Source organism: Ahaetulla prasina, chromosome 4, assembly GCF_028640845.1.
Source record: "Ahaetulla prasina isolate Xishuangbanna chromosome 4, ASM2864084v1, whole genome shotgun sequence".
NCBI lineage: Eukaryota > Metazoa > Chordata > Lepidosauria > Squamata > Colubridae > Ahaetulla > Ahaetulla prasina.
In genome coordinates this window covers 113474113-113501166 of record NC_080542.1, presented here as the reverse complement: position 1 = coordinate 113501166, position 27054 = coordinate 113474113, and the positions used below count along the sequence as shown (strand labels likewise).

Genomic DNA, 27054 nt, shown 5'->3' with positions numbered 1-27054 from the left:
TCTTCAGGAGAGGTCTCACCACCGCCTCTTTCAAGGCGGCGGGGAAAACCCCTTCCACCAAAGAAGCATTTATAATCCCCTGGAGCCAGCCTCGTGTCACTTCCTAAGCAGCCAGCACTAGCCAGGAAGGACACGGGTCCAGTAAACATGTAGTTGCATGTAACCTCCCCAGCAACCTGTCCACATCCTCGAGAGCCACAGAATCAAACACCTCAACAAGACGTGTCTCCGCCATCTCGGTTGGATCATCGCAATCTTGGTCCAAGCTATCCCGAAGCTGAACGATTTTATCGTATAGATAACCATTAAACTCCTCAGCCCGTCCCTGTAGGGGGTCATCCCATCCCTCCTGATGAAGGAGGAAACAGGTCACCTGAAACAGGGCGCCCGGGCGGTTATTTTGTTATTTTGTTAAGGTATTTTGTTGTGATCAGAGGAGCGGAGGACTCTTCTTGTGAAATATTTCTGGACACACTCAATTGTATTAATGTCCTATATAAAGTGTGGGTTCCAGACAGATGAGCTGTAATTGAGAATTGGTCTAGCAAATGTTTTGTATGCTCTGGTTAGTGGTGTAATCTTTCCGGAGAAGAAGCTACACAAAATTAGGTTTACAATTCTTAATGCCTTTTTGGCAATTGCCAAACCAGTGGGCTTTGGCCCTTAGATCATTTGATATGAAAACTCTGAGGTCTTTGACAGCGTGAGGGTCATCTACAAGGTCATGTCCATCTACCTTGTATTTAGTGTTCTGATTCTTTTTTCCAATGTGTAAGACAGAGCATTTGTTGGTTGAGATTTGGAGTTGCCAAATTTTTGACCATTCCGACACAATGTCACGGTCTTTTTGAAGGGTAGCAGCATTGTTGGTAGTGTTAAATAGTTTAACATCATCGATGAAGAGAACAGTTACTTATAATATGGTTACATATAGGAGAATGTGATTTATTTCCATCTTTTTTAGAAAGAAAATTCTGAAAGAAATGCTCTTCAAATAGCTTTACAATTTCTAATTAATACATTCCTTTATGTGTTTTCTGTATTTATGAAAAAGTCAGATTTATCAACCTTATCTCCCATTTCCCCACTCTTGGTGTAAAAATTATATTGATATTGTTCTTATAAAAATAAGAATAGCTAAATGACTTTTATCTAGAGGATGTAACAGCAGAACTATCTGTTTTAGGTGGAACAAACATATAAACCTGTTAGGACCAGATAAAGTAGATGACTATGGCTTGGCCACAATGCTTAGAATTTCCTTTGATTGTTTCAGTATCCTTTTCAATTTCTTGAGCCATGGTGAAGTGACAGTTTATTATTTATACTGTGATATATTGAGTATGCTTAATTTTAAAATCCGGGTTCATGGTTTCAGTGCCAATTTAAAATCTTGGTAAATATTGAAATTATTAATGACTGCATGTATATGTGGGAGCATAGTTAACTAAACGCAATAGGGTATATTTTTACTGGACATGCATAGAATTTGCACTAAACTGAAAAGTGAGTTATACCTGAGGATACTTACAACAAATCCTCTTTTGATAATGTTCAATTGCTTTAAGTAAATCCATACAAGTTCTCTGAATTGAATGGAACAGCTAAAAATAAATATAAAATACAAACTAAATAAAATATTATTTGAAAGAACAGAGACAAACAAGACATTTTCCTTAATGCCGCATTTAAACAAGCACTTTTCAAACATCATGGGCTTTCCTTGTATTATGACTATGAAATAGTATTTTGCACTAATGGAATAAAAACAAATAGATCTTAGATAAACATTATAGCATGTAAGATAGTGTAATCAAACCATGTGCATTTAGGCTCATTTTATTTACTAGGTCAATGAAAAAAGTTGTTTTAACTATATACTCTTTTGAAAGCATTAATTTCTTGCAGCAGAAATCAACAAACATACATTAAGTTATATTTTAATTCAGAGGATAGCATATTTCAAGGACAGGTAAATAAAGCCATGTTTTAACACAAGCTACACTAAAGAGCTTTTATATTACTTACATCTAAAATCTTGGGTCTTAAATTTTCACACAGCAAAATTTTAGTAAGAAATAATGAAAACTTATTTAGTAAAAAAGGCTATTGTTGCCTTTAACTCAGAGATAAGCAATTCTTGTTGCACTGAGTTAAAGGCACAAGAAAAGGGTGGGGGGAAGAACAATGAAATTTATATAATAAAGCTTCTAAAAATGTGAAGGTTTTTAGGGAAGCATTTTAGGATTATTTTCACAGAAAAAAAAAACATTATATATGTTTTTGATATGATAAAAGAAAGAGTACCTGGTTTGGCAGTCTTGCATTCATTATTTCAAGAAGGCTTTTAATACCCTTCCCCCGGTTGTCACAATAATTTACTGATTACATCTGCTAGAGCAGGTGCTATGATTCTGCTTTTGAAACCATAAAAGCAGCATTTATTTATTTTATTTATTTGTCACAACAATATATATAAACATAAGCATGAAATAACTATACGATATATAAACATATATACAAGCGTAAGTATGTAATAACTACATGAAATTGGATACAATCAAGGGCACATTAGGACACGAACGGTAGGCACGTTGGTGCTCTTATGCACACCCCTTACAGACCTCTTAGGAATGGGGTGAGGTCAATAGTAGATAGTTTTTAGTTAAAGCTTTGAGGATTTTGGGAAGAGACCACAGAATCTGGTAGTGCATTCCAGGCATTAACAACTCTGTTACTGAAGTCATATTTTCTGCATATTAAAACAGCTGCCTGCAATTACTGCAGGTTCTAGTCCCACCAGGTCCAAGATTGACTCAGCCTTCCATCCTTTATAAGGTAGGTAAAATGAGGACCCAGATTGTTGGGGGGGGCAATAAGTTGACTTTGTAAATATACAAATAGAATGAGACTATTGCCTTACACACTGTAAGCCCCCCTGAGTCTTCGGAGAAGGGCGGGATATAAATGTAAACAAAAAAAAAATCAAGATTGGAGTGGTTCACATTAAGCTTAAATCTATTGTGTGCTTGTGTATTGTTGTGATTGAAGCTGAAGCAGTCTTCAACAGGAAAGACATTGTAACAGATGATTCTATGAGTTAAACTCAGGTCATGTCGAAGGCGGCAGAGTTCTAAATTTTCTAAGCATATATTGTATGCTTTAGATGCGGCTCACAGAGCCAGCATGAGAGGAATATTGTTGCAGATGGATGGACTCAAAAGGCCCCAGCTGAATTTAACAGATATTTCACTTTAATCACCCCCTCTTTTCTCCATGTGTTCATTACATCAAGGTTTTACTAAATTATGTATTTTTCAATAACTAAATGATCAATGATTAATATGTAGAATCTGCTTTTATATATGGGGATAGAAATTTCTTGAGAGATTTGGAAAACACCTTGTTTTCACAGAATCATATAGGATGCAGAAATAATTAAGTCCAAACCTCTATTTAGTGAAAAAAATTCCAATTAAACCATCTCTTGCATGGCTCTTTAGCCTTTTGTTTACATCTGCCATATGGAAACTGACCTCTGTCTATGTAATTTGTTTTACTACTGAACTATTCTTACTGTTAGGATTTTTTTCAACTTAATATCCAGTTGGAATGTGACATGGGAAACCATAATGGATGAATTCAAACATCCATTATATTTTCCAGTTAGTTAAACTCAACGGAAAAGCAAACTAGATATTCTTTTCCATCTTGCTTGAAAATTGAGAATAAAGGACTTCCAGTTGGACTTACGGTGATATTGGAAGTCTGGTCCGTGACCTATGCGGCCGGTGCTGAACTCTCCCTGCCTAGCAGGTAGAGAGGAGCCACATCCCCACTTCCTGACCTGGAAAGCCCCTTCAGCTGACAGCAAGGAGCATGAAACCGAAGCCGATCTGAATACCCAAGAATGAGCAGAAGGGAAAGTGAGTGACTTGTGAACTGGACAAAAGAATAATTCCTTTGAAAATATTCCCAAGAAAGGTGGAAGCATACTGGGACTATTTGCTAGTGGCGGAATAAGCACATTTATAGGAAAAAAAAGCATAATATTTAAGAAGAGAAACTTTTTAAAGAAAACTAAGTTAAAAAATTGAACTCTCAAAGTGAAAACGTGACATTGAAAAGGTATTTAAAAAAATACTGGAATTTGATCTGGAATTTGTTTTTATTTTATTCCTATCAAATTTTATTAATTTTTGCTCGCCCACCTATTGGATTTACAATAAAAAATAATTAAAACTGGATTATCAGCATTACGCAGAGGGGCAAGACAAGCTGAATCATGAGCGCCATATCTCTTAAGAGGAGAACTGTGCACCTATGGGAATATCTTTGTTTGGATTATAAGGATCTACTTCAAACTTACTTTAAACTTCAAACTTACAAAACTTACAAAACTTACAAATAAAAGTGATTGGAAGGGACATGGATAACCCCTGGATGTTTTTTAAAAAAAATTGAACTGACTGTAAAATGGAAATAAGTGGAGATAATGATATGGAGCTGACATACCAATATACTAAGGATTTTATAAAAGAACAACTTGAGGAGGTAATGGAAATATCTGGCTGTATGGATCATATAGAGCAAAAATTGGAAAATATAATACAAGGAATAACAAGTAAAGACCAGGACAATGAGGAAAGAATGGAAATACCTGAAAGAGAGGAGGAGACTGCAGAATTGGGAAATCAAAAAGAAGAAGATAACAAGAAGATATTAGTAAAATTGATGGTGAAAAGAGATTAGAAAAAAAGGAAAATATTTTAGAAGATCTGAAAAGGAAATGAGAGAAATGGGAAGATAGCGGGGAAGAAAAATGGATTCAAATAAGTAGTCATAACAAGGGGGGAAAAGATGAGGGGGAAGAAAGCTAGAGGTCATTGTCAAAATACAGATCTAAAACTAGATGGAATAAATGATCTAAAAGAAGTGTATGGGTGGCAACCCTCCAAAAAAAAAGAGGATTAAAAATTTGGATGAGGGCAAAAAAAGTGGGATAAAGGAGAATGAAAAAAAAAGGAGTGTGAAGTAAAACATTTTATGAAAGTACTTTAATAAAGTGTATGAATATTAGACTCACATAATTTGGATAATTGTTTATATATGGTGTAAGAGATAAAAATTATTTTTGAATATATGTTAGGAATGTAGTAATGTAATGAATATAAGAAATGAAGGACTAGAGATAATATTATATACATAAAAATGTGATTATACATAAAAATGTGATTATTAGCGAAGATTTAGAGAAAGACTATGATTGATATATTGAAATATTGAATAATGGAAAAAGGAAAGATCACGTATTTATTAGAAAATAGTAAAAACAGATATTAAGATGATATGAAGTATGGTAGAATCATGAGAATGTTTAGAATAGAAAGATGACAGTAGAAACTATATGTTAATAAAATTAAAAATGAAAATGGACTGTAATTATTAAGAATAATATTATGGTTATTTATATTGAAATCTATGAAACCCAGTAACCAAACCATTCATGAAATGAGATGTATAAAAATAAAAAAATATTCCAAAAAGAAAAAGAAAGAAAGAAAAAGAAAATTGAGCATAAAGTTCAACATCAATTGTGTATAAGATCTACCCTGTGCAAAGAACAAGTATTTTGTGCTTTTATTCAAACTATCAAAATCAAATCAAATAAATTTTTATGATGGTCAAAAACCAGCATATTATTCAAATAATATACTTGACTTTTATACTATTCATTGTGACCATAAAAAATTATGATAGTGTTGAATGAAGGAACATGATCCACTGGAGAAGGAAATGGCAATCCACTCCACTATCTTTGCCATGAAAACCCCATGGACAGTACAAAAAGGAAAAAAGATATGACGCCGGAGGATGAGCCCCTCAGGTCGGAAGGTATCCAATATGCTACTGGGGAAGAACGGAGGGCTAGTACTAGTAGTGCCAGAAAGAATGAAGCAACTGGGCCAAAGCCGAAAGGACGCTCAGCTGTGGATGTATCTGGTGGTGAAAGTAAAGTCCAATGCTGTAAAGATTTTTTCCCCATAGGAACCTAGAATGTAAGATCCATGCATCAGAGAACGAGATGGCTGGAGGGAGAAACTGAAGCAGTAGGCATGAGCTTAAACGGACTCCAGAGGATGGTAGAAGTCAGGAAGGCCTAGAGGATCGTTGTCTATGGGGTCGTGATGGGTCGGACACGACTTCGCAACTAACAACAACAACGGACCCTATTTGACATTCTGACCTTTATAGCATCTTCCAGAGTCATGTGATCAAAATTTGGGCCTCCCTCATTACCAATACAATTCTGGCCCCATTGTGGGAAGGGAAACAATGGCTTGCTAAGTCTACTGGCATGTGGACATCTGCCATGGTCCAGAAATCCACAGCCAGCTAGGTTCAGAGATATCTAGGCCTTCTCTATTCTTCCACCCCTTCCCCTTCAAAAAGGGCTGAGCCTTCTCCCTGTCTCACCACATCTGAAAATCTCAACTCAGGGCTAGGCCCAGAGATGTGTAGGCCTTTCCTCTTTCCCCCATCACTCCCGAGAGGCCTGGCCTTTTTCCTGCCCCACCAGGCCTGGATTCACTTTTGGTTTGGCTGTTAACAGGTGCACCCAGCCAATGCAAGGCTCAGTTAGAAAGGCAATCTTCCTCAAGGCTGACAGGCAGTTTCTGCTTGCTAGGCCTCCCAAGGTCTCCTCTGCCCTGTTATATTCTGGGTTCAATTGTGGTCATAAGAACTACTTGTATTTCTGTGATCTATGTTCAGTAGTACTGAACTCAGTCAATATACGAATAAATGCATCTGTTTCTAGCTATTTAATTTATATGATTATCCATTTCCTAAAAGTGACTCTAGATCAGGGGTCTCCAACCTTGGCCCCTTTAAGACTTGTGGACTTCAACTTCCAGAGTCCCTCAGCTAGCAAAGCTGGCGGAGGAACTCTGGGAGTTGAAGTCCACAAATCTTTTTTTTTTTTATAAAAAAAAGTTTTATTTCCATTTTTCAACAACATATTCAATGTACAGTCTCTTACTCAACATTAATCATTAACTTTCATTTGTTACTTATTTGTACTCATTTGTCCATAAGTCTTAAAGGGACCAAGGTTGGAGACCCCTGCTCTAGATGGCATATGAAACATAAAATAAAATATAAAACAACAAGTAAACCAGATCTATCATTTTAAAAAAACAATTATGACTAGCATCATACAGTATTTTAAAAGCAAACAAACCACATTATGGCTTAGCCATATGCGTAAATATACTTAGGGATACATGCTATCTTGGAACAATATAAGGAAAAATTTGCAGAGGATTTCATGTATTCATAATCATGTTTATACTTTTACCTGTTATCTTATATATGCTTGACAAAATAAAATATTATTAGGATGATGATGATGATGATTAGGATTGTTTAGAACATGTGCTTGATCAAATCTTGATCAAGGCAAAGCAATAGATGCAATTTACATAGACTTCTGTAAAGTTTTTGACTCAGTAGTACATGATAAACTTCTCCTAAAACTAAAATCCTATGGCATTTCAGGACCCCTCCACAATTGGATAACAGCGTTCCTGTCAAACAGACAACAAATGGTCAAAATTGGCAATGCTCTATCAAATCCTGTTCCTGTCAAAAGTGGCATTCCTCAAGGCAGTGTTCTTGGACCAACACTCTTCATATTAAACATTAATGATCTCTGTGACCATACTACAAGTAATTGTGTTCTCTTTGCTGATGATGTCAAACTATTTAACACCATCAAAAATACAACTACCCTTCAAAAAGACCTTGACTTTGTATCCGAATGGTCTAAAACTTGGTAACTCCAAATCTCAAGCAGCAAATGCTCAGTCTTACATATTGGAAAAAAGAACCTAAACACTAAGCTTGTACTTGATGGACATTACCTTACAGATGACCCCCACCCTGTTAAAGATCTTTTCATTTCAAATGCTCTAAGTGCCAAAGCCCACTGCAACTACATCGCAAAAAAGCTTTAAGAGTTGTAAACCTAATCTTGCGTAGCTTCTTCTCCAAAAATACTACACTACTAACCAGAGCATATGAAACATTTGCTAGACCAATTCTTGAATACAGCTCGACTGTCTGGAACCCACACCACATTTCTGACATCAATACAATTGAACGTGTCCAGAAATATTTTACAAGAAGAATTCTCCACTCCTCCGAATACAACAAAATATCTTATGCCACCAGACTTGAAATCCTGGGTTTAGAAAATTTAGAACTACGCCGCCTTCGACATGACCTGAGTTTAACTCATAGAATCATCTATTACAATGTCCATCCTGTCGAAGACTACTTCAGCTTCAATTGCAACAATACACAAGCACACAATAAATTCAAGCTTAATGTTAACCACTCCAATCTTGATTGTAGAAAATATGACTTCAGTAACAGAGTTGTTAATACTTGGAATACACTACCTGACTCTATGGTATCTTCCCAAAATCCCCGAAGCTTCAACCAAAAACTGTCTACTATTGACCTCACCCCATTCCTAAGAGGTCTGTAAAGGGCGTGTATGAGAGCACAAACGTGCCTACCGTTCCTGTCCTACTGTTTTCTTTCATTATATCCAATTAATATAGTTATTATATACTCATGCTTATATATTGTTTAGTTATTTCATGCTTATGCTCATATATACTGTGTGACAAAATAAATAAAATAAAAATAAAATAAAATGGGCTAGATGAAATCTTCTTCGGCATATATACTGCTAAGTCAATGACTAACTAGCTATCTCTCAAAAACTCTTCAGTAAAGCAACAAACATCCTCTGTTGTACCATTCCCACTATCTAACCCATTAAATTGCTAAGTCTTCTGAATTATCTATCCAACTCTGTTGACTAATTTGAGTGATGAGCACATACTGCTCTGCTGCTAGGGATCCTTTTAAAGGGAGATTATGGGAGCTTAATTTAGTACTGCAATTTTAAAAAGTAAATTACGAGGTTTATCTCTGAATTAAGAGTTCTACCTGGAAAACATCGCACAACATTACTGACATTTCTTGGTGTACTCAGATATATTCGCAAAGTCCTATAGAATTACTTTAAAGAAACCTTAAAGTTACCTCAGTCCTGATTATATCTTTCTTCCCATTGTTGGGATTCTTGTGCTGAGATCAAAGTGACAAAAAACTACTTTGTAGCATGACAATGCAATCTTATTTCCTAAACTCAGATGCTTTGTTTTTGAATTGGCAAATTTTTAACAGGAATGACTTTAGAACAAAGACTTTAGAATAAAGAACTCATAATACGCCTTTATATCAATATTTAGGCTTACTTGTGTATAGTTCAGTTATTGCAGATAAATTTTGACTTCATTCACACAAGCATCACATATCAATTATTACAGAACAATGATAATCAGAAATGTTTTGGGTTTTTTGGCAGAAAATTCTTACTGAATGACATACCTTCTGTTACTGAAATACTACTATGTTTACAACTTACCGATATTTGGAGGCCATTCTGTACAGCAAATATGACAGCAAAGTGTTTAACAGGTATTTCTAAGGCCATGTGCTAAATGCAGTTACTTCAGTGATATTACACTAAAGTTACTTTAGTGATGAAAGTAATATATAGTTGATAAACTTTTAAAATGTCATTCTCAAACTGGAACTAAGTCAAATTACCAATCTTTTTTTAAAAAAGCCAATTCATTGTATTTTATGTTTCAAAAGTCTCAATAACTGAATTACCTCAATAACTGCTACATGCCAGATATATCTGTGCTATGCTGTATCTGAATATATTTTTAAAAAGTAATTTTCACATGCTTTTGAAAGAAAAAGCATTAACATTGGCATTTCTTCGGGAGTAGGAGAAAGTTAAAATAAAGCCCTCCATGTGAGTAATCTGCTCATGTATAACTGTTGATGTTTCCTTTCCATCAGTAAATGCAAGTATAAGAGAAGAGGGTGGAAAAGGAAACTGAATTGGAAAACTAGAACTGAAAGGTACATGGAACATTTAGGTCTTACATACTTCTAGTTTAGCATCCAGCTCTGCATCTGAGGCCACTACATGCTCATCCTCTTTTTTTCCAGTGACTTTGATTAGAGTTTGTTTTGTTTTCCAGTATTTCTGCTGCATTTTATTTACTACAGATTTATCTTGGCCTTGAGCATATCGATCATAAAATTCCCTTGAATAACTGCTGGAAAGCAAATAATATAGTTAAGAAAGACATGAAAATTATACAATGTAACAGATTATTTATATTTGACATCTACATCCATATTTGCATTTATTGGACTTAGGTTCATACTATTTTTTCATTGGTTTGTGGAACACTTCATATTATTACTCTTCCAATGTCTGACCTGCCAATCACTGATTCTACTTGAAATATTAATTAGATTTCAGTAAAGCTGCAACTCTGCTGGTAGCACAAAATTACAAGTTGTCCTCCACTTATGACAAGAATTGCACCCAGAATCTTAGTCATAGAGTGGTTAAGTCAGATGCTGTATGGCCACTTTGCACAATGATCAGTTATGATAGCTAAGTAACTATGCGGGTTGTTAAACGGAGCAGCAGGGCATGGGCTTTCTGGCTACAGTGAGAGACCCAGGCCTTCTCCCATCACACCAGGGAGAATGGGATAGTGGGACAATGTTTTACAATGGCCAAAAATGCTTTACAGATCATAAAGCACCTATTCTAAGGCCATGTGCTAAATGCAGTTACTTCAGTGATATTACACTAAAGTTACTTTAGTGATGAAAGTAATATATAGTTGATAAACTTTTAAAATGTCATTCTCAAACTGGAACTAAGTCAAATTACCAATCTTTTTTTAAAAAAGCCAATTCATTGTATTTTATGTTTCAAAAGTCTCAATAACTGAATTACCTCAATAACTGCTACATGCCAGATATATCTGTGCTATGCTGTATCTGAATATATTTTTAAAAAGTAATTTTCACATGCTTTTGAAAGAAAAAGCATTAACATTGGCATTTCTTCGGGAGTAGGAGAAAGTTAAAATAAAGCCCTCCATGTGAGTAATCTGCTCATGTATAACTGTTGATGTTTCCTTTCCATCAGTAAATGCAAGTATAAGAGAAGAGGGTGGGAAAAGGAAACTGAATTGGAAAACTAGAACTGAAAGGTACATGGAACATTTAGGTCTTACATACTTCTAGTTTAGCATCCAGATCTGCATCTGAGGCCACTACATGCTCATCCTCTTTTTTTCCAGTGACTTTGATTAGAGTTTGTTTTGTTTTCCAGTATTTCTGCTGCATTTTATTTACTACAGATTTATCTTGGCCTTGAGCATATCGATCATAAAATTCCCTTGAATAACTGCTGGAAAGCAAATAATATAGTTAAGAAAGACATGAAAATTATACAATGTAACAGATTATTTATATTTGACATCTACATCCATATTTGCATTTATTGGACTTAGGTTCATACTATTTTTTCATTGGTTTGTGGAACACTTCATATTATTACTCTTCCAATGTCTGACCTGCCAATCACTGATTCTACTTGAAATATTAATTAGATTTCAGTAAAGCTGCAACTCTGCTGGTAGCACAAAATTACAAGTTGTCCTCCACTTATGACAAGAATTGCACCCAGAATCTTAGTCATAGAGTGGTTAAGTCAGATGCTGTATGGCCACTTTGCACAATGATCAGTTATGATAGCTAAGTAACTATGCGGGTTGTTAAACGGAGCAGCAGGGCATGGGCTTTCTGGCTACAGTGAGAGACCCAGGCCTTCTCCCATCACACCAGGGAGAATGGGATAGTGGGACAATGTTTTACAATGGCCAAAAATGCTTTACAGATCATAAAGCACCTATTCTAAGGCCATATCTGCAAATGATTGTTAAGTGACTAGCTATAAATTGAGGAGTATTGAGTATTTGTACATATATGCATACACATAAGCACACAACATACTTACTATTTATGGCTGTCCATGTTTTTTTAAATATTTTTCAAATGCTATGAATTAAGAAAGATAAATGATTATTCTCATTATGTAGTTCCAGCCTTATAAATAGTAGAGCTAAAACTTAAAACAAAATTAAAAACAATGTGAAAACAACATCATCATGTTAACTTTTATTCAGTTAAATATAACACAGCAGAGAAAACTGTAACATTTATGCATTTAAATTAATTTAGTAAATTTCAGTAATTTATTGTAAAAAAAAACTATATAGCCAAAGACTACAGCTAACAATTAAAAGCTAAACGTAACAGAATAGAATAACAGAGGTGGATGGGACCTTGGAGGTCTTCTAGTCTAATTCCCTGCTTAGGCAAGAGACACTACACCATTTCAAACAAATTGCTGTCCAATCTTTTCTTTAAAAATTCCAGTGTTGGAGCACCCACAACTCTTGGAGGCACTCCATTCCATTAATTGTTAATTAATTAATTAATTAATTGTTCTAACTGCTAGGAAATTTCTCCTCAGAAATATCCACTCTTCCTCCAGACCAGAGGTGGCCAATATTACTACCTATAGACATAAGATTTAAGACATTTTTAAAAGCCAGTACCCAACTTGGTGACAGCATCTGACTGATCTTAAGTGACATCAAAAAGCTAAACAATGTTAGATCTACTTAATACTTTGATTGAAAAATACCAGAAAATATCAGAGCTGTGGGACTAGATTGGGAAGATGAAAAATATTTCCAAAGTAATAATGGCAAATTACTTCTGTATTGTTGCAGCAATTTTATGCAGATAATTATTGTTTAACATTACATTCCAGCAAAATGGTCTCTAAGTGGACCACGAGAGGGGGAGGGGAAGAGACAGAAAGAGAAAGAGGGAGAGAGGGAGAGGAAGGGGGAGAGGAAGGGAGACTGCAAAAACTGCTTATCTCTAGAACAGAACATTTAGGCAAGAAAAATCAAATGCACAGATATTGGATATCAGGCTCAATAGCTTAACTGTGAGAGGGATCTTGGAGTTGCAGTGGACAATCAAATATGAGGCAGCAGTGTGCTGCATCTGCCAAAAAAGGCAACAGTCCTAGGCTGCATTAATAGAGGAATAGAATCAAGATAACGTGAAGTGTTAATACGCTTCATAATCCCTTGGTTAAGACTACACTTGGATTATTGTATGGTCTTTGTGTAGATTATGTAGATTATCGTATTATAGATTATCATATTGTGGCGATCAGTTTAGGTTGCCAAAATATGAAAAAGATCTTGAGACTCTAGAAAGATTACAGACAAGAGGAAAAAAATGATTTGGGGACTGAAGGCTAGAACATATGAAGAATGGTTGCAGGAATTGGCTATGTTTAATTTAATGAAGAGAAGGACAAGGGATGACATAATATCAGTTTTCTAATATCTTTGGGACTGCCACAAAGAAGAGGGTATAAACCTATTTATCAAAGCACCTGAAGGCAGGATAAGAAGCAATAGATGCAAACGAAATCAATGAGAAACCTAGCAATAAGGAGAAATGCCCTGACAGAACAATTAATCAGTGGAACAAGTCTGCAGAGAGATCAGACAAGAAAAGAATGGTCAACCATTTGTCTGTAATAATATAGGGTTTCTGCTTGAGCAAGGGATTGGACTAGAAGACCTCTAAAGTCCCTTCCAACTCTGTTATTCTGTAGAAGCACCTCCATCTGCATAACAGTTCCTACTAGGAGACTGACTCCATTCAGAAAAGAGAGATCTCCACACTGCTCTGGTGTACATACTACAATAAAAGCAATTTGAATACTGTTACACGAGTAGTCCTTAATTTACAACAGTTCGTTTAGTGAGTGTTCAAAGTTACAATGGCATTGAAAAAAGTGACTTATGACCATTTTTCACTAACAGTCGTTGCAGCATCCCCAGTCACATGATCCAAATTTGGATGCTTGGCAACTGGTTCATATTTAAGATGGTTGCAGGGTCCTGGGATCATGTGATCACCTTTAGTGACCATCTGACAAAGTTAATGGGGAAACCAGATTCATTTAACAACTGTATTACTAATTTAAGAATTGCAGTGATTCACTTAACAACTGCAAATGAGGCAAAACGTATTTAACAAATGTCTTACTTAGCAACATAAAATTTGTGGTTGTAAGTCAAGGACACCCTGTATATATTCTTTTTTTCCCATGTTCTTTCTTTTTTAACATTACATTATTAATAGTATTGCTTCTTATTTGGAGATGTTGTATTTCTATTTGTCAGATGTATTTGTCAGATTAGTTTTTTAATAAATGTAGTGAATGTTTTTATCTAGGAGATATGAAGAACTAGTTTGGTGTAGTTGTTAAGGCTCCAGGTTAGAAACAGAGAGACCATGAGTCTAGTCCTGCCTTTGGCACCCACTCAGTAGGTGACCTTGAGCCAGTCACTCTCTCTCAGCCAGTCATAAGTCTTTCATTTATAGCTATGACAGAAATTATAGAGAAAAGGTGAAGTATCACTATGATGGCATTCAAGCCCATGATAGGTAAATAGTGCTCCAAGGAAATGATGTCCTAAGGCCTTTAAGTGTGGGAAGGGGAAATAACAGTCCAGCTAGCTTATTGGTAAAAAGGTAGGCATATAGTGTGGCAGGAAAAAATGTATGTCTTGACATCTGCTCTAATTCAAAGTCACCAAAAGTCATGGACATACTGACATCTTTAAAACCCTTTCCCTAAAGGAAGGGGAAATTACAGCCATTCTTTGTCATTTTCCTCTCCCCCCCTCAAAAAATGGAGAGAGAGAAGAAAGAAGCATCCATATGTTAATTTGAACCCACTCATATCGCTTTTAGGATTGTTAAGTATAGATGTGATCAGTTAAACAAGCAATTATCTATTCAGTTTTCACAGAATGGACAAGGTTTTGGAGAGAAAAATATTCTGGATGAAATATTTTGAATTTTTGATAGAGATAAAATTAATTGAAAGTTAGGAATTTAGGAGATATGGCCATTAATGTTAAGTTCGGGCAATGAGGAGGCAGGAGACAGTCATTGATGACAACAACTCTTAGGTTTATTGTGAGAACCCAGCAAAAGCAACTGGCAAACAGTCCTCCTTATATAGTATTTGGCTGAGGCACCAGCCAATCAGAAACGTGCTTTTTCCCACCCAAATTTCCCTCCAATATTTCAAATACATAACAAATAATATAAGAAAATAATTATATACTTGACCTAGAACTGCATGACTTTACAAATTTTAAATGTTCCAAATTGTTAAGATTAATTTGGACCTTGATAGGGTGCTCTATATCTTTGAAGAGCTAGTACCAACTTGAAAGTTTCTTTAATGATCAAAATGTCCTGCAAAAAACATTTTTGTTCCTTTTAGAAGGAACTCCAAGAAAATGAATTAACAGGAACACAAACTATTGTTAAATTATTGATTATAAAAGACTAGCATCCATAATCAAAATCAAAATTGTCACCTTCAACCACAAGAAAATGTGGGTGGGGTCTGAATAAAGAAGAATGCGCTAAAATAATAGATCACAAGACAAAGGCTAATTTGGTCTCAGAATCCTACATAAATAGAACCCCTTCAATAACACGAGTGAGCAATGCAGTTAGAATAGCAAAACTAAGAAAAATTCAAAATGAACAAAAACCAGGAAACCCTGTACATCTCTTATAATGTGGGGCAAACTGTATCACAAAACAGAAATTTTAAGGTCATGATGGATCCGTCTTAATCTTTTCTGAGAAAATATAATAAATAGTCCAATCTGAGCAGATCAAAGATACATTTTATAGTTTTATAGTTTTATAGTTTAAAATTTGAATCCATGTGTTGTAGGATTGCCCATACTTATTCCACACAAAGTAAACTTTCAGTAATTAAGCAAATTGCTAAAATAATAAGAAAGCTAGGTGCAAAAGTTCAGAAATGCATAGAATGATCTCTAGTGGTTAATAACTTCAGATGTCAGTCGTCATGGACTAAATAAAAGGGTGCATTTCTTTTTAACAACTACTATATAACAAAAAGGCTGAAGCATTTGCTGAGGAAGAAAAGAGTCAAGTGAAATCTTTTTGTAAATTTGCACTGATAAATCTTTTAAAAGCCAAGTTTGCTTTGATAATGGTAGCAGCATTTTATGGAAATAATAATGACAGTATCAAAAAGTCGATGCAAACTCTACGCTCTCCCCCTTTCTAAACACATCAACATTTGCGTTTTTTTGGCAGGCAAGGTAGGAGGGAATTACAGATGAAGGTGGTGAACTGAGAAGATGTAAATCAAAGAGTAGGTTCTCCTACTCTCATGAGCATGCTGTGTCTAAAGCCAATATCTTCCTTACTCTACTAGAAAACGTAATCTAGGAATTAAGCAAAGTTGAAGGGACTCCTGATTATTAATGGGGAGTACAAAATAATCAAAACACGTAGGAAATGGGTTATCAGCTTTAAAATAAACTACTAATAGTTCCAACTCAGGAACTGGAGGATCAACAGGCTGAGTAGAGATGTATTTGAGTAAAATGGAAGTTTCAGTGAAGTTATTGGTAAATGCTTATAGTTTTATTTTTTTTTAAGATTTTCTGAATCTGTATCATAAGAAGAATGAGTGATAGTGTATTATATCACACATTTAGACAGCACCTAATTTCTGGGTATTCTAAACTCAGAGTCTTTATAGCTGGGACCATTTTATTTTCTGATACGACAGAGCTAAAGCTTTTCAGGCAATTCTTTCAAAGTTCCCACTTCCTCAACCTATTTGATGTTTCGAAAGGCAGGTGCTTAGCAGAGCATTCACATACAAAATGGCCATGTTCTCCATAATTTAAACACAGTTCTTGCATGTCAGCACAGCCTTAAAAGAGGAGCTGTGCTAATGCGAACTATGTGGGTTCAACTTCCAAAATCTCTAAAATGGAGGGGGGGGAGATGAAGCAGGATCACACACACACCCTTTCTGCCTATATGCACTGTAATTTAAGTCTTCCATCAACATAGATAGTCCTCAACTTACAACCACAATTGAGCCCAAAATTTATGTTGCTGAGACATTTGTTAAGTCAATTTTGCCGCATTTTATGACCTTTCTTGCCATAGAATAGAATAGAATAGAATAGAATAGAATAGAATAGAATAGAATAGAATTTTATTGGCCAAGTGTGATTGGACACACAAGGAATTTGTCTTGGTGCATATGCTCTCAGTGTACATAAAAGAAAGATACGTTCATCAAGGTACAACATTTACAACACAATTGATGATCAATATATCAATATAAATCATAAGGATTGCCAGCAACAAGTTATAGTCATACAGTCATAAGTGGAAAGAGATTGGTGATGGGAACTATGAAACGATTAATAGTAGTGCAGATTCAGTAAATAGTCTGACAGTGTTGAGGGAATTATTTGTTTAGCAGAGTGATGGCCTTCGGGAAAATAGTTGTTAAGTGACTCACTGCAGTTGTTATGCTAGCGACATGCTTCCCCACTGACTTTGCTTGTCAGAAGGTTGCAAAAGGCGATCACATGACCTCAGGATACTACAACCATCATAAATAGAAGTCAGTTCCCAAGTGTCTGAATTTTGATCACATGACCATGCAATGGACAAAAGTGTGAAAATTGACTTTTTTCAGTGTCATTGTAACTTTGAATGGCCACTAAACTAAATCAAGGACTACCTGTACTTAAGAAAAATTAAATTAAAGTGACAAAATCTTTGGGATGGCCTGCTCCCCAGAGTCTGTCCTATATTTCATCTGATAGTCCCACTTTAAGTAACAATGATGGTGTTTTCATTCCAGCTTACATACTGAACTGTCACCTGTAAGTCAACAGCACACACCTATATAGAGCACCTACCTTGGCAATAGATTTTATACTTGGCAGTTTCCTATTTGACAAACATAACAAGAATAGTGTTCAAAAACTGATGCAGTTGTCCAAGTCTGGACAGCTCTGTATCAGGAAAGTTGAAATTTTCTCAGTCACTAATTGCTTATACTTCTTACATGAGATTGGTTTGGGTGAACTAATGAATCCATTTCATTAGATTCTACAGTACTCTGAGGACAGCCAAAAATTATTGCTTTGACTTGAGTTTTCTTTAAACATATCAATTTCTAGAATGCCCCAACTGGCTGTACCTGAAATTGCTTTCAAGCCTTTGCTCAGCTTTGGGCCAATCACTGCTTCACAGGACCCTGGGAAAAAAATAGGACAAAATGCTGTAATTAAGAAGTGGAATACTTCTGTTAAGGTCCTCCCCCCAAAAAAACCCAAACCACAGAAAATCACCAGGTATTTCCAGCCAGAGCCCCCAGCTGCTCATTTTGATTTTTCAATTCAAAACAGTACACTCCTTAGAAGAAGATTCAATTTTTTATTATTTCTTAATGCAGCCCGTATATACAGTAAAAGGCGTCTGGACAGTAGCAGTTCAAGTTAACTACAGGAAATCGCGCAGCAAATAGCCTTCCTCATCCCCCACCCCTCCAGTGATGGTGGTGAGGACATGCACCTGCTGGGATAATATCCCTTGAAATGATGAGTCTTGGGAAATGAGCTGGCAAAGAGAAGAGATGCCATTTTGGAAGCACATTATTCCCCAGATGGGGAGAAACTGGGGCTCGGGTCTCATTTCGTTCTTTCCAAATTACAAGCTCTTCATCCACCCCGCCCTCTGTCTTTCTCACCAGGACAGTCGCCTGTCCCCCTCCTTCTTCCTCCTCCTTCGGAGAGAAAAGAACCAGATATCCACCACCTCCCGACCGCTGCTGAGGCGGCAGGGATTATTATTTAGGTGGCTCCTGACCAGCATGCGCAGCCCCGCCCTGCGGCGGTGGCGACAACCGTAACCGCTGCCTCAGGAAGAACCTGTTTTTCCAGCCGCGGGGACCAAGGCTGACCCTGAGCAGGGCCTGGGCCAGAAATTCTCCCGCGCGGAGTACCTACCTCGTCCGCGGTTCTGCTGGGAAGAAGATAAACCGTGGCGGTTGCGCGCGTCCCGTTCCGATGCCGGTGGCTCCTCCTCACCGGGGAGCTCTCATGTCACTCCTTGCCTTCCTCTGAGAGCTCACAGCCGGGACGCCAGCGACTTCCCTGCCGTATAGTGCCGTCGCGTCGTTCGCTCGCTGGCCACCGTGGTGGCTCCAGGTGCTCCAGCGCGGCGAGCGTCACAAAGCCTCCGCCTGACAGGAGAACGGCCTTGAGCAAAGTGGGGCGGAGCTTCGGCCCACGAAAGGCCCTTCTACTATTTGCCTTGGGGACGCGATCCGCCCTGACTCAGGCGAGCAAGCGGGGCTTCCCTTCTTCCCGCCGCTCTGGGATGCCTGGCGCGGCCGGGCTTCCTGCTTTTGTTCTTTCTGTGCCCTCAGAGTGGCTGGCGGCGGGGTGACATTGACGCTTGGAACACCCCACCACCCCCGCCCCCCCGTTCTGCATAAACTTAAAAGATTTTAAAAATCTTCAAAAAGCATTCTAAATAAGAGAACGGTGCTTTCCTTCCTTTGCCATCGACATCACGACTGTAGCAATAAGCAGGTGAAGTGCTTTCTACGATTGCCAATGAATTCAGCATCTTTTCCCATGCTACCCCCCCCCCTTCGTCCGTTAAAGCATAAGACTTCGGCCATAGAAAAGGGTTTCCTGTAAGAAGCAGAATCGCGGCGTCAAAACGGGTTTTGTAATTCCGTTTTTTTTTTTGGTTTGAGTTGTGGGGAGTGAGGAAGGAAGCGGATTCCAGTAATGTGAGTAAAAACAAGTTACACAAAAGTTTATCCTAACCAATACCTATTAAAGTATCTCGATCATACAAGTTTTTGAACCTTTCTTTTGAATGGGTTAAAACACAATTGCGTGTAATTGGAGGTATATGAGTTGATCTGCTAGATTGCATTTTCCAGTTCTTACTCTCATTTGTCAAGACCTTGCAACTATAAAATATTGCCTTTTATCTTAATTTTATATCCTTCGCTATTGCTGTAAACACTTCCATATTTTAGTATCTCCTAAGATGACACAACCTTGTTTATTTACAGTAGATGAACGTTCCTTACTTCATATACCATATGGTAATAACCAGTGGTGGGATTCAGCCAGTTCGCACCACTTCGGGAGAACCAGTGGTTAACTTTCTGAGCAGTTTGGCAAGCTGGTTGTTGGAAGAAATCATTAGGGCAGAGAACCGGTTGTTAAATTACTTGAATCCCACCACTGGTAATAACTAATCATTATCGGGATTTTCCAAACTTCCAGTACTTCAGTTTTTGCACTCTTTCCTGTCTTGTATTACATTAGTTCTGTATTCCTATTTAATTTTTCATAGTTTTGATAAGTAATATATGTGCAACTAATAATAAAAATGTAGTTACTATGTTTTTGTTTGACCCTGACATGAAATCCAATTACATGCATTTGTATTATAAAAATCTTAATTGTATACACTAAGGTTATTACTTCTATCAAACTGGAATAACCTGTTAGCCCCTATCATTTACTGTAATATATAATTCCCTGTCCTGTACATGATTTTTTAAAGACAATATATCCATTTAAATTAGCCTCGTGAAATTAGAACTTTTGCTCTGGAGAAAAATTAAAAGATCTTTAAGAGTTGACATTGACATGATGACACATAATCAGATTCAGAATTCAATCAAGATAATTAGTTGAGTAATTCTGTATACTTTATATTCATATAAGCAATTTCCAAATTTAACGTTTTTAATACCATTGTATCTTCTACATACAGGATGTGTCATTATCACTTTGAATTAGCATAACAAGGAATCACATTTGATTCCTTTATTCCTCAAAACTTCTTAAATACAATTACTTTATTCTGTCTGAATAGTAATGTAAACCTTAAGTAGAAAGTAATATTTTTAAAAAATATTGTGCTTAGCAAATAACATACTATCTTAATGGTATTTTAAATTACCAGTTAAAATAGAATATTTAAAATACAGTTACTGATCTAATGGGCTGATTCTGATATAACAAGATAATATGGGTTTTGTACATAATTCAGGATCATTCTTTTTCTCTACTCCTGTTTACTTCAAGTGAAGCTAAAAGGGGCCTCAAAACTCTTTTCACTGAACTACTGAATCAATGGTATATGTGAAAATAAGTCACTATCATCAAGCATTAGTAGGAAAAATAGGTATATTTTGTTCTGATAATTGAACTGTTGCCTAAGGTTGCATGGCATTTGTTCTGAATGAATGAATGAATGTTCTTTTAGTCTTATTTTTATATTTATAGATTGTAAAGAAAGATTCCTATTTTATTTTAGCCATCCAATTGCAATTATCCAGAGCAATTATATATTTCATTTAAGAGGAAAATAATACAGCTGTGTTCTATGCCAGGGTAATATTCAAAATAAAATTATTTAAATACACAATTTTGATGGAAGATATTGTTGACTAGAGATATTTTAGCATGTCTGCTGCAGACTTTTTTCCTTAGGCCATATCTATTTTACATTCAGAACACAAATTTTAAAACTAAAGAAATCTAATTCTTTCTAGTTGTTATGAACAGGTTTTCACTTTCTAGACAAGACCAAACTAATAGAATTTCCTAAAAGCAGATGTATTACTTTATTCTGAATTTACATCTACTGAGTTTGTTCTAGGATAAGAAAAGGGAAAGTAATAGAATGCTTCAACTTCCAAAAGACTGAAAGAAAAATGTTATATACAAAACAATTTTAAAAACCCATTTAAAAATAATTAAAATTTAATTAACATTAGTGTTTACAGTCACCTACTTCTTTTTCCTAACCTAGCCTTTTTGGGAGGGTGACGGGAATCTGGATCAGGGCATGTCATTGAAAATGTAACTGTGGCCTTTACTCCCCCCCCTCCCCCGTGTGTATTTACATATTGCCTGTAATCAAACTGGTTTGTCCTAGTTCTGAGGCCAGTTCTGAAAGTAATATTTTAAGAATAATATCTGGGAAAAGAAGCAGTAGAGTTACACTTGGATTAAAAGTGGAAAGTAAGTGGTTTTCTTTGTAAATTTTAGTAAAATAACATTTTAAAGAAAAGTGTTAACTTAAAATAATACATGACATACCAGACACTATCAAATATTCCTATGGTTTAAGCTATTATCACTATGTTCTGACAGTATATCATTTTAAATTCTCTATTCAAACAAGATATCCCATTTAGGTTACTTCTCATGCACCAGCTTATTTCAATAATACAATAAAAACAATAACTAGCAATGCAATGGCTAAATTGGTGTTAGCCCCATAATCCAGAATTATGGGTTATACCCGCCTTTCCCTTTCTTGTGTTTCATATTGGGGAGTGGCAATTGTCAAAAATATCAATCTTGGATTTTATCTGCCTAGTGGCAATAAAAAAGCAACAAAACATATTAATCATCTTATGGCTGTTTGACATATATATCAGAGAAAGTTAATTTTACTGTGCCCATCATTGATTGGCTATAGCTGTTCATACAATAGCAATAGCTTTTCGACTTATCGGTATATACTGCTTCACAGTGCTTTAAAGCCCTCTCTAAGCAGTTTACAGAGTCAGCATATTGCCCCCAACAATCTGTGTCCTCATTTTACTGACCTCAGAAGGATGGAAGGCTGAGTCAATCTTGAGCCGGTGAGCTTTGAACTGCTGAACTGTTGGCAGCCAGCATTCGAAGGCTGCAGTACATTAGACTATTATTGTTTCTGCATGCAGCTAAGTGCTTCCCAAAATTTGTTTCAAGGTTTCTCCCTAAGCCTTAAGATGTATACTTACCTCTCATTTCTATAACTGACATCAATTGCACTTTTTGACATTTCTCAATAGAGTGTAAAAAGCGTTTTATTTTCTCAAGAAAATTACCATCAGTGTAATTCACTTCCAAGGCATCTAGATAAAATAAACTGATTCTATAAGAAAATTACTAAGCATACTTGAAAATAGATATAGTAAATGTATTTGAAATTCTTCAACACTTTCTCTGCAATTTTTTATGGCTTCCAAAATACTATAGTATTATTGTCTTTACATGTCTAACAATAAAGTTGAAACTTAGTAATATTTTTCATTCTGAATTTGTCTTCTCTTTTATTTGAAATAATTGGTATCTTTTACTAGGAAATTTGCATGAGAAGAAGCACAAAGAATTAGCAATTATAATTATTATAATTATAGATTAGTGCTAGTAACTTACTACATATACCTATATATATGTACTGGTACTGTAGTTCTCAGAATCATTTGTTTAGAGACCATTTGAAGTTAGTGGCATTGAAAAAAGTGTCTTGTGACAGTCCTTGCACTTATACAGTTGCAGTATCCCTATGGCTTTGTGATCAAAATTCAGATACTTGGTAACTGGCAATGATTGAAGTGTCCTAGAGATTGCCATGTGATTGCCATTTGCGATCTCAGCCAGTTTCTCACAAAGTCAACAAGAAACCTGATTTGCTTTATAGCTGTGTGATTCACTTAATAACTGAAGTGATTTGCTTAACAATTGTGGCAAAAAAAGATAATAAAATTGGGTATGACTCAATGACTTTGCTTAGTTAATAATTTTGCTTAGCAATTGAAATTTTTATCCCGATTGTGGACAGGTGGCCATGAACTTATTAGGAATCTGTATATTGCTTAAAACAGTTTGGTGAAAGGAATTCATTAAAATTCATTTTTTAATGAATTAATACAGTATATATTTAATTTAAAAAACCTAATTACTGTGAGTCTGTGGAAGAAATTACAGAGCAAAATTCTAGACACCTGTGCTCTGATTCTCTCCCTACTACTTGAGCCTTTCACTCTCCCCTCCACCATCAGCACAGCAAAATGATCAATAAAACTACAACCCTGAAACAGGTGAGAGAGGACTTTGGCGCCACCAGCAAACAAGATACAGTAAGAGAACAAAAGGTATTTTTCCTTGAGAAGTAGCAGATGGTCCAAAAGGTAGGAAAATAAAGCACAGTGGTACAGGAAGACAAAAGATAATATTAAAAAAAATGCAAGAGCTCCACATGCTGGCCATTAACAGGAAAAAGAAGAGAGGGATGGGGACTTGAGACAGAACAGAGTTAAGAAAGCAATGTTGATGCATAGTAGTAATAATGTATGGTAGTGATTTTTGTTTGTTTAATCTTGTCCAGTTCTTGGAGATACCTTGATTCTTGGAGACTGCCTGTACAATCCCTGCAATTTTCTTGGCAAGGTTTTTTGGAAGTGGCTTGCCATTGCCTCCTTCCTTGGACTGAGAACAGTGACTAGCCTGAGGTCACCCTGTTGGTTTTGTACTCAATGTAGGACTAGAACTAATGGTCTTCCAGTTTCTAGACTGATGCCTAAATTAAATTAAATTGGCTCTCTGTAATAGTTTGTAGTATAGAATATAGATAATTGTAATAGATAATAGCATATTGAATAGTAATAATACAGTATAGAACACAGTATAAACATTGCCATAATGTATTGTAATAGTAATTATATAGTAATAGTATTGAAATAGCAAGTGAATACAATTTTGGAGCGCTCAGAAACTATGTTTTTACAAACTAAATATCTCTCCAACAAACATAATCTCCATTATAAGGAGATATAAAGAAACCACCTGTACAAGGACCAGTGCTTTTGTCTCTTAAATCTCAGTTAATATAGAATCCATGATGAGAGGGTCTCATCACTATATTAATTACCTGAAACACAATGGAGCTTTCTTTAGAAGGTGCTGACAAAGTGTCAATAATATGGATTCTATCAATAAATTCAAACCAAGTTAAAAGTCACTGCTTTCATATGGTCTCTTTTGTAGAGATGCATAGTACAGAGGAACATGAAATTAAAGTGTTGATTTAATTAAAATCCATATAATTCTCATTTTACAAAAAGATGTATCATTTTTCAGACTTATGGTAATTACAGTAAGCACCTGGTCTTTTTGATTCTTAATTATTAACTGACTCATAATTTTATCAGAATCACTTGGCAATGAACTTAATACAATATAAATAAGTTTTAGTTCTTTTTTTCTTAATCTTTATACGATTATATATTTCTATATTGATACTATTTTTTCTATATCTTATAGTCAGATCAGGTGAGCTAATGTTTTTCTTTTTGTACATATTAATTCCTTTAGGCTTTATAAGTTATAATCAGCACCTTGAATTGCATTGAGAAGCCTACTAGGAGCCAGTGCAATTAGCAAACTAGAAGTGAGTATATTGAGTCATGCCTATAATTGCCATGCCTCTGCATTCTGATCCACTTGCAGCTTCCAGACCACATTCTGCTCTTTGTGGAAAGCCCCATGTAGAGCACATTGTGATAGCCTAACCAATATGACTGAGTGACCATGAGCAGTTCTTCCAGGTTCAGGTAAAGGTACATTTGATAGAATTGTACAAAAGTCCTCTTGGCCATGATTGTCACTGCTCTTCAAGCAGCAACTATGAATCATAGATTCTGTGCTATTCCAATTGCACAGAATAAGAAAGTGAAACACACATATAGGCAAAAGATGGAAGTATTCCAGTCTGGGATAAGGAGACCCACAATTATTTAGATTTGTCAAGATTGAATCAAAACCTTTTCTTTCAAAAAATTGAGCCAAATCACAGTAGCCTTCAGACACTGGAACAGAATTACAACGTTGCTTGGATGTGATGATGGGAGACACAATTGAGAATCATTAGCATACTGATAATACTGCACCTGATGCTTCTCATGTGGGTACAACAAGTATAATTGTATAATATCTATTTAATTAAAATTTGGGATAAACTTGTTGGAATAAACTTTGTGGTTTGAACTTGAATCAAACTCTGGGTGGCAATCTGAGCATTTCTATACCAATGTGAGCCAATTATTTCTTAATTATATTAACTCAACAGATTAAGTATTAGACTTCTAAAATTAATAAGTATTAATGATAGTGTTGCAAATAGATGCTTTGCTTTGGTTTGGTTTGATTTTGGTTTGGGTGTAGTTTTTAGTATTTTAAAAGCCCGCTTTCTAGAGCAATCGCTAAATAACCCATACTTACTTTATCTTTGACATGCTTAACTGTTTCATCTTTTGGGAAACAAATAACAAGAATATAAAGTCAATCCTCCTTATTCTCAGATTGTAAATTTTCGTACTAAAATTTATATGTAATCCCCAAATCAATATGGTGGTGCTTTCATGGACATTTGTAGACATGCACAAAGTGGTGAATTTGAGAAGGGTCACATAAACATTCTCAGCTGAAAGTCAAACAAGATGATGCTCTACCTTCTTGTTCTAGTTTCCCCCCTGCGAACAAGCATTTTGTATTTCTCCAAGAAACAATGTTTCACTATTCACTAATTCAGTGTTTGCAACTATTTTAGAGAAATAACTAGAGCAAAATCTGAGAGTCAATTGGATTTCAAATTACCCAAATTACCCAACTGATTTAAATAATTGTGCACCAATAGCAGAGCTTATGTTTACAATTTTTGGTTAAGTGTAGAACTATTAATTTTATCTGTTTTTGTATGAGTTTCATAAAAATTGTTTATGTTCTAAATAGGAAAATCAAATGTGAAACATTAGGAGTGTAAGTCAAAAGCACCCTTCTCAATTTTTGAGTCTGGAATTGTTTAGTACTAGGAAATGATAGATATTAAAAATAACACACACTTCTAAAACAATTTTTGTATATATTGTAAATTGTTATCCAATAATTTTTTTTCATAATGCACAGATTTATTTTAACTAATTAAAAGAATATGATTAATCAACATTTTTAAGTAGGCTGGCAACCACAAAATCTATATAGCCATGAATTATGAGTATGCTGTTTGGTAAAAACACCCTTTTACTTCTGTCTCTAGACAGGAAGTTATTTGGTAGGTTGCTAAGTATCAGTTTGGAAGTTTCTTATCTGCTGACAGCTGCACTCTCTATCTGTCAAGGAATAGTACTTGCTTAAAGAAGAAAAATGATGGTTTGTCTTCTAAAAAACTTATCAATTGGTATAGAAAATAGTCTTTGTAAATCCATTTCTAAGTACAAGTATTGCTTGCTATCATGTGCATCTTTGC

The 27054-nt window shown here is 35.6% G+C and overlaps 1 protein-coding gene across 7 annotated transcripts in view; it reads right to left on the bottom strand.

The window, feature by feature from the left end:
* The window catches only part of ICA1 (islet cell autoantigen 1), an 80247-nt gene extending 60825 nt beyond the window's left edge, over window positions 1–19422 (bottom strand). For 3 of the 7 annotated variants that reach the window (XM_058181532.1, XM_058181533.1, XM_058181534.1), the window contains exons 1-5: window positions 18945–19422; window positions 18137–18193; window positions 11981–12021; window positions 11200–11371; window positions 1532–1604 (exon numbers count right to left, since the gene is read on the bottom strand). In XM_058181532.1, the coding sequence (XP_058037515.1) occupies window positions 1532–1604; window positions 11200–11371; window positions 11981–11997 (262 nt within the window). In that variant the 5' untranslated portion in view covers window positions 11998–12021; window positions 18137–18193; window positions 18945–19422. The remainder of the gene's footprint in view (window positions 1–1531; window positions 1605–11199; window positions 11372–11980; window positions 12022–18136; window positions 18194–18944) is intronic. The other 4 variants (XM_058181529.1, XM_058181531.1, XM_058181528.1 and 1 more) reach the window with 3 other exon arrangements.
* Between the last annotated feature and the right edge of the window lie 7632 nt (window positions 19423–27054).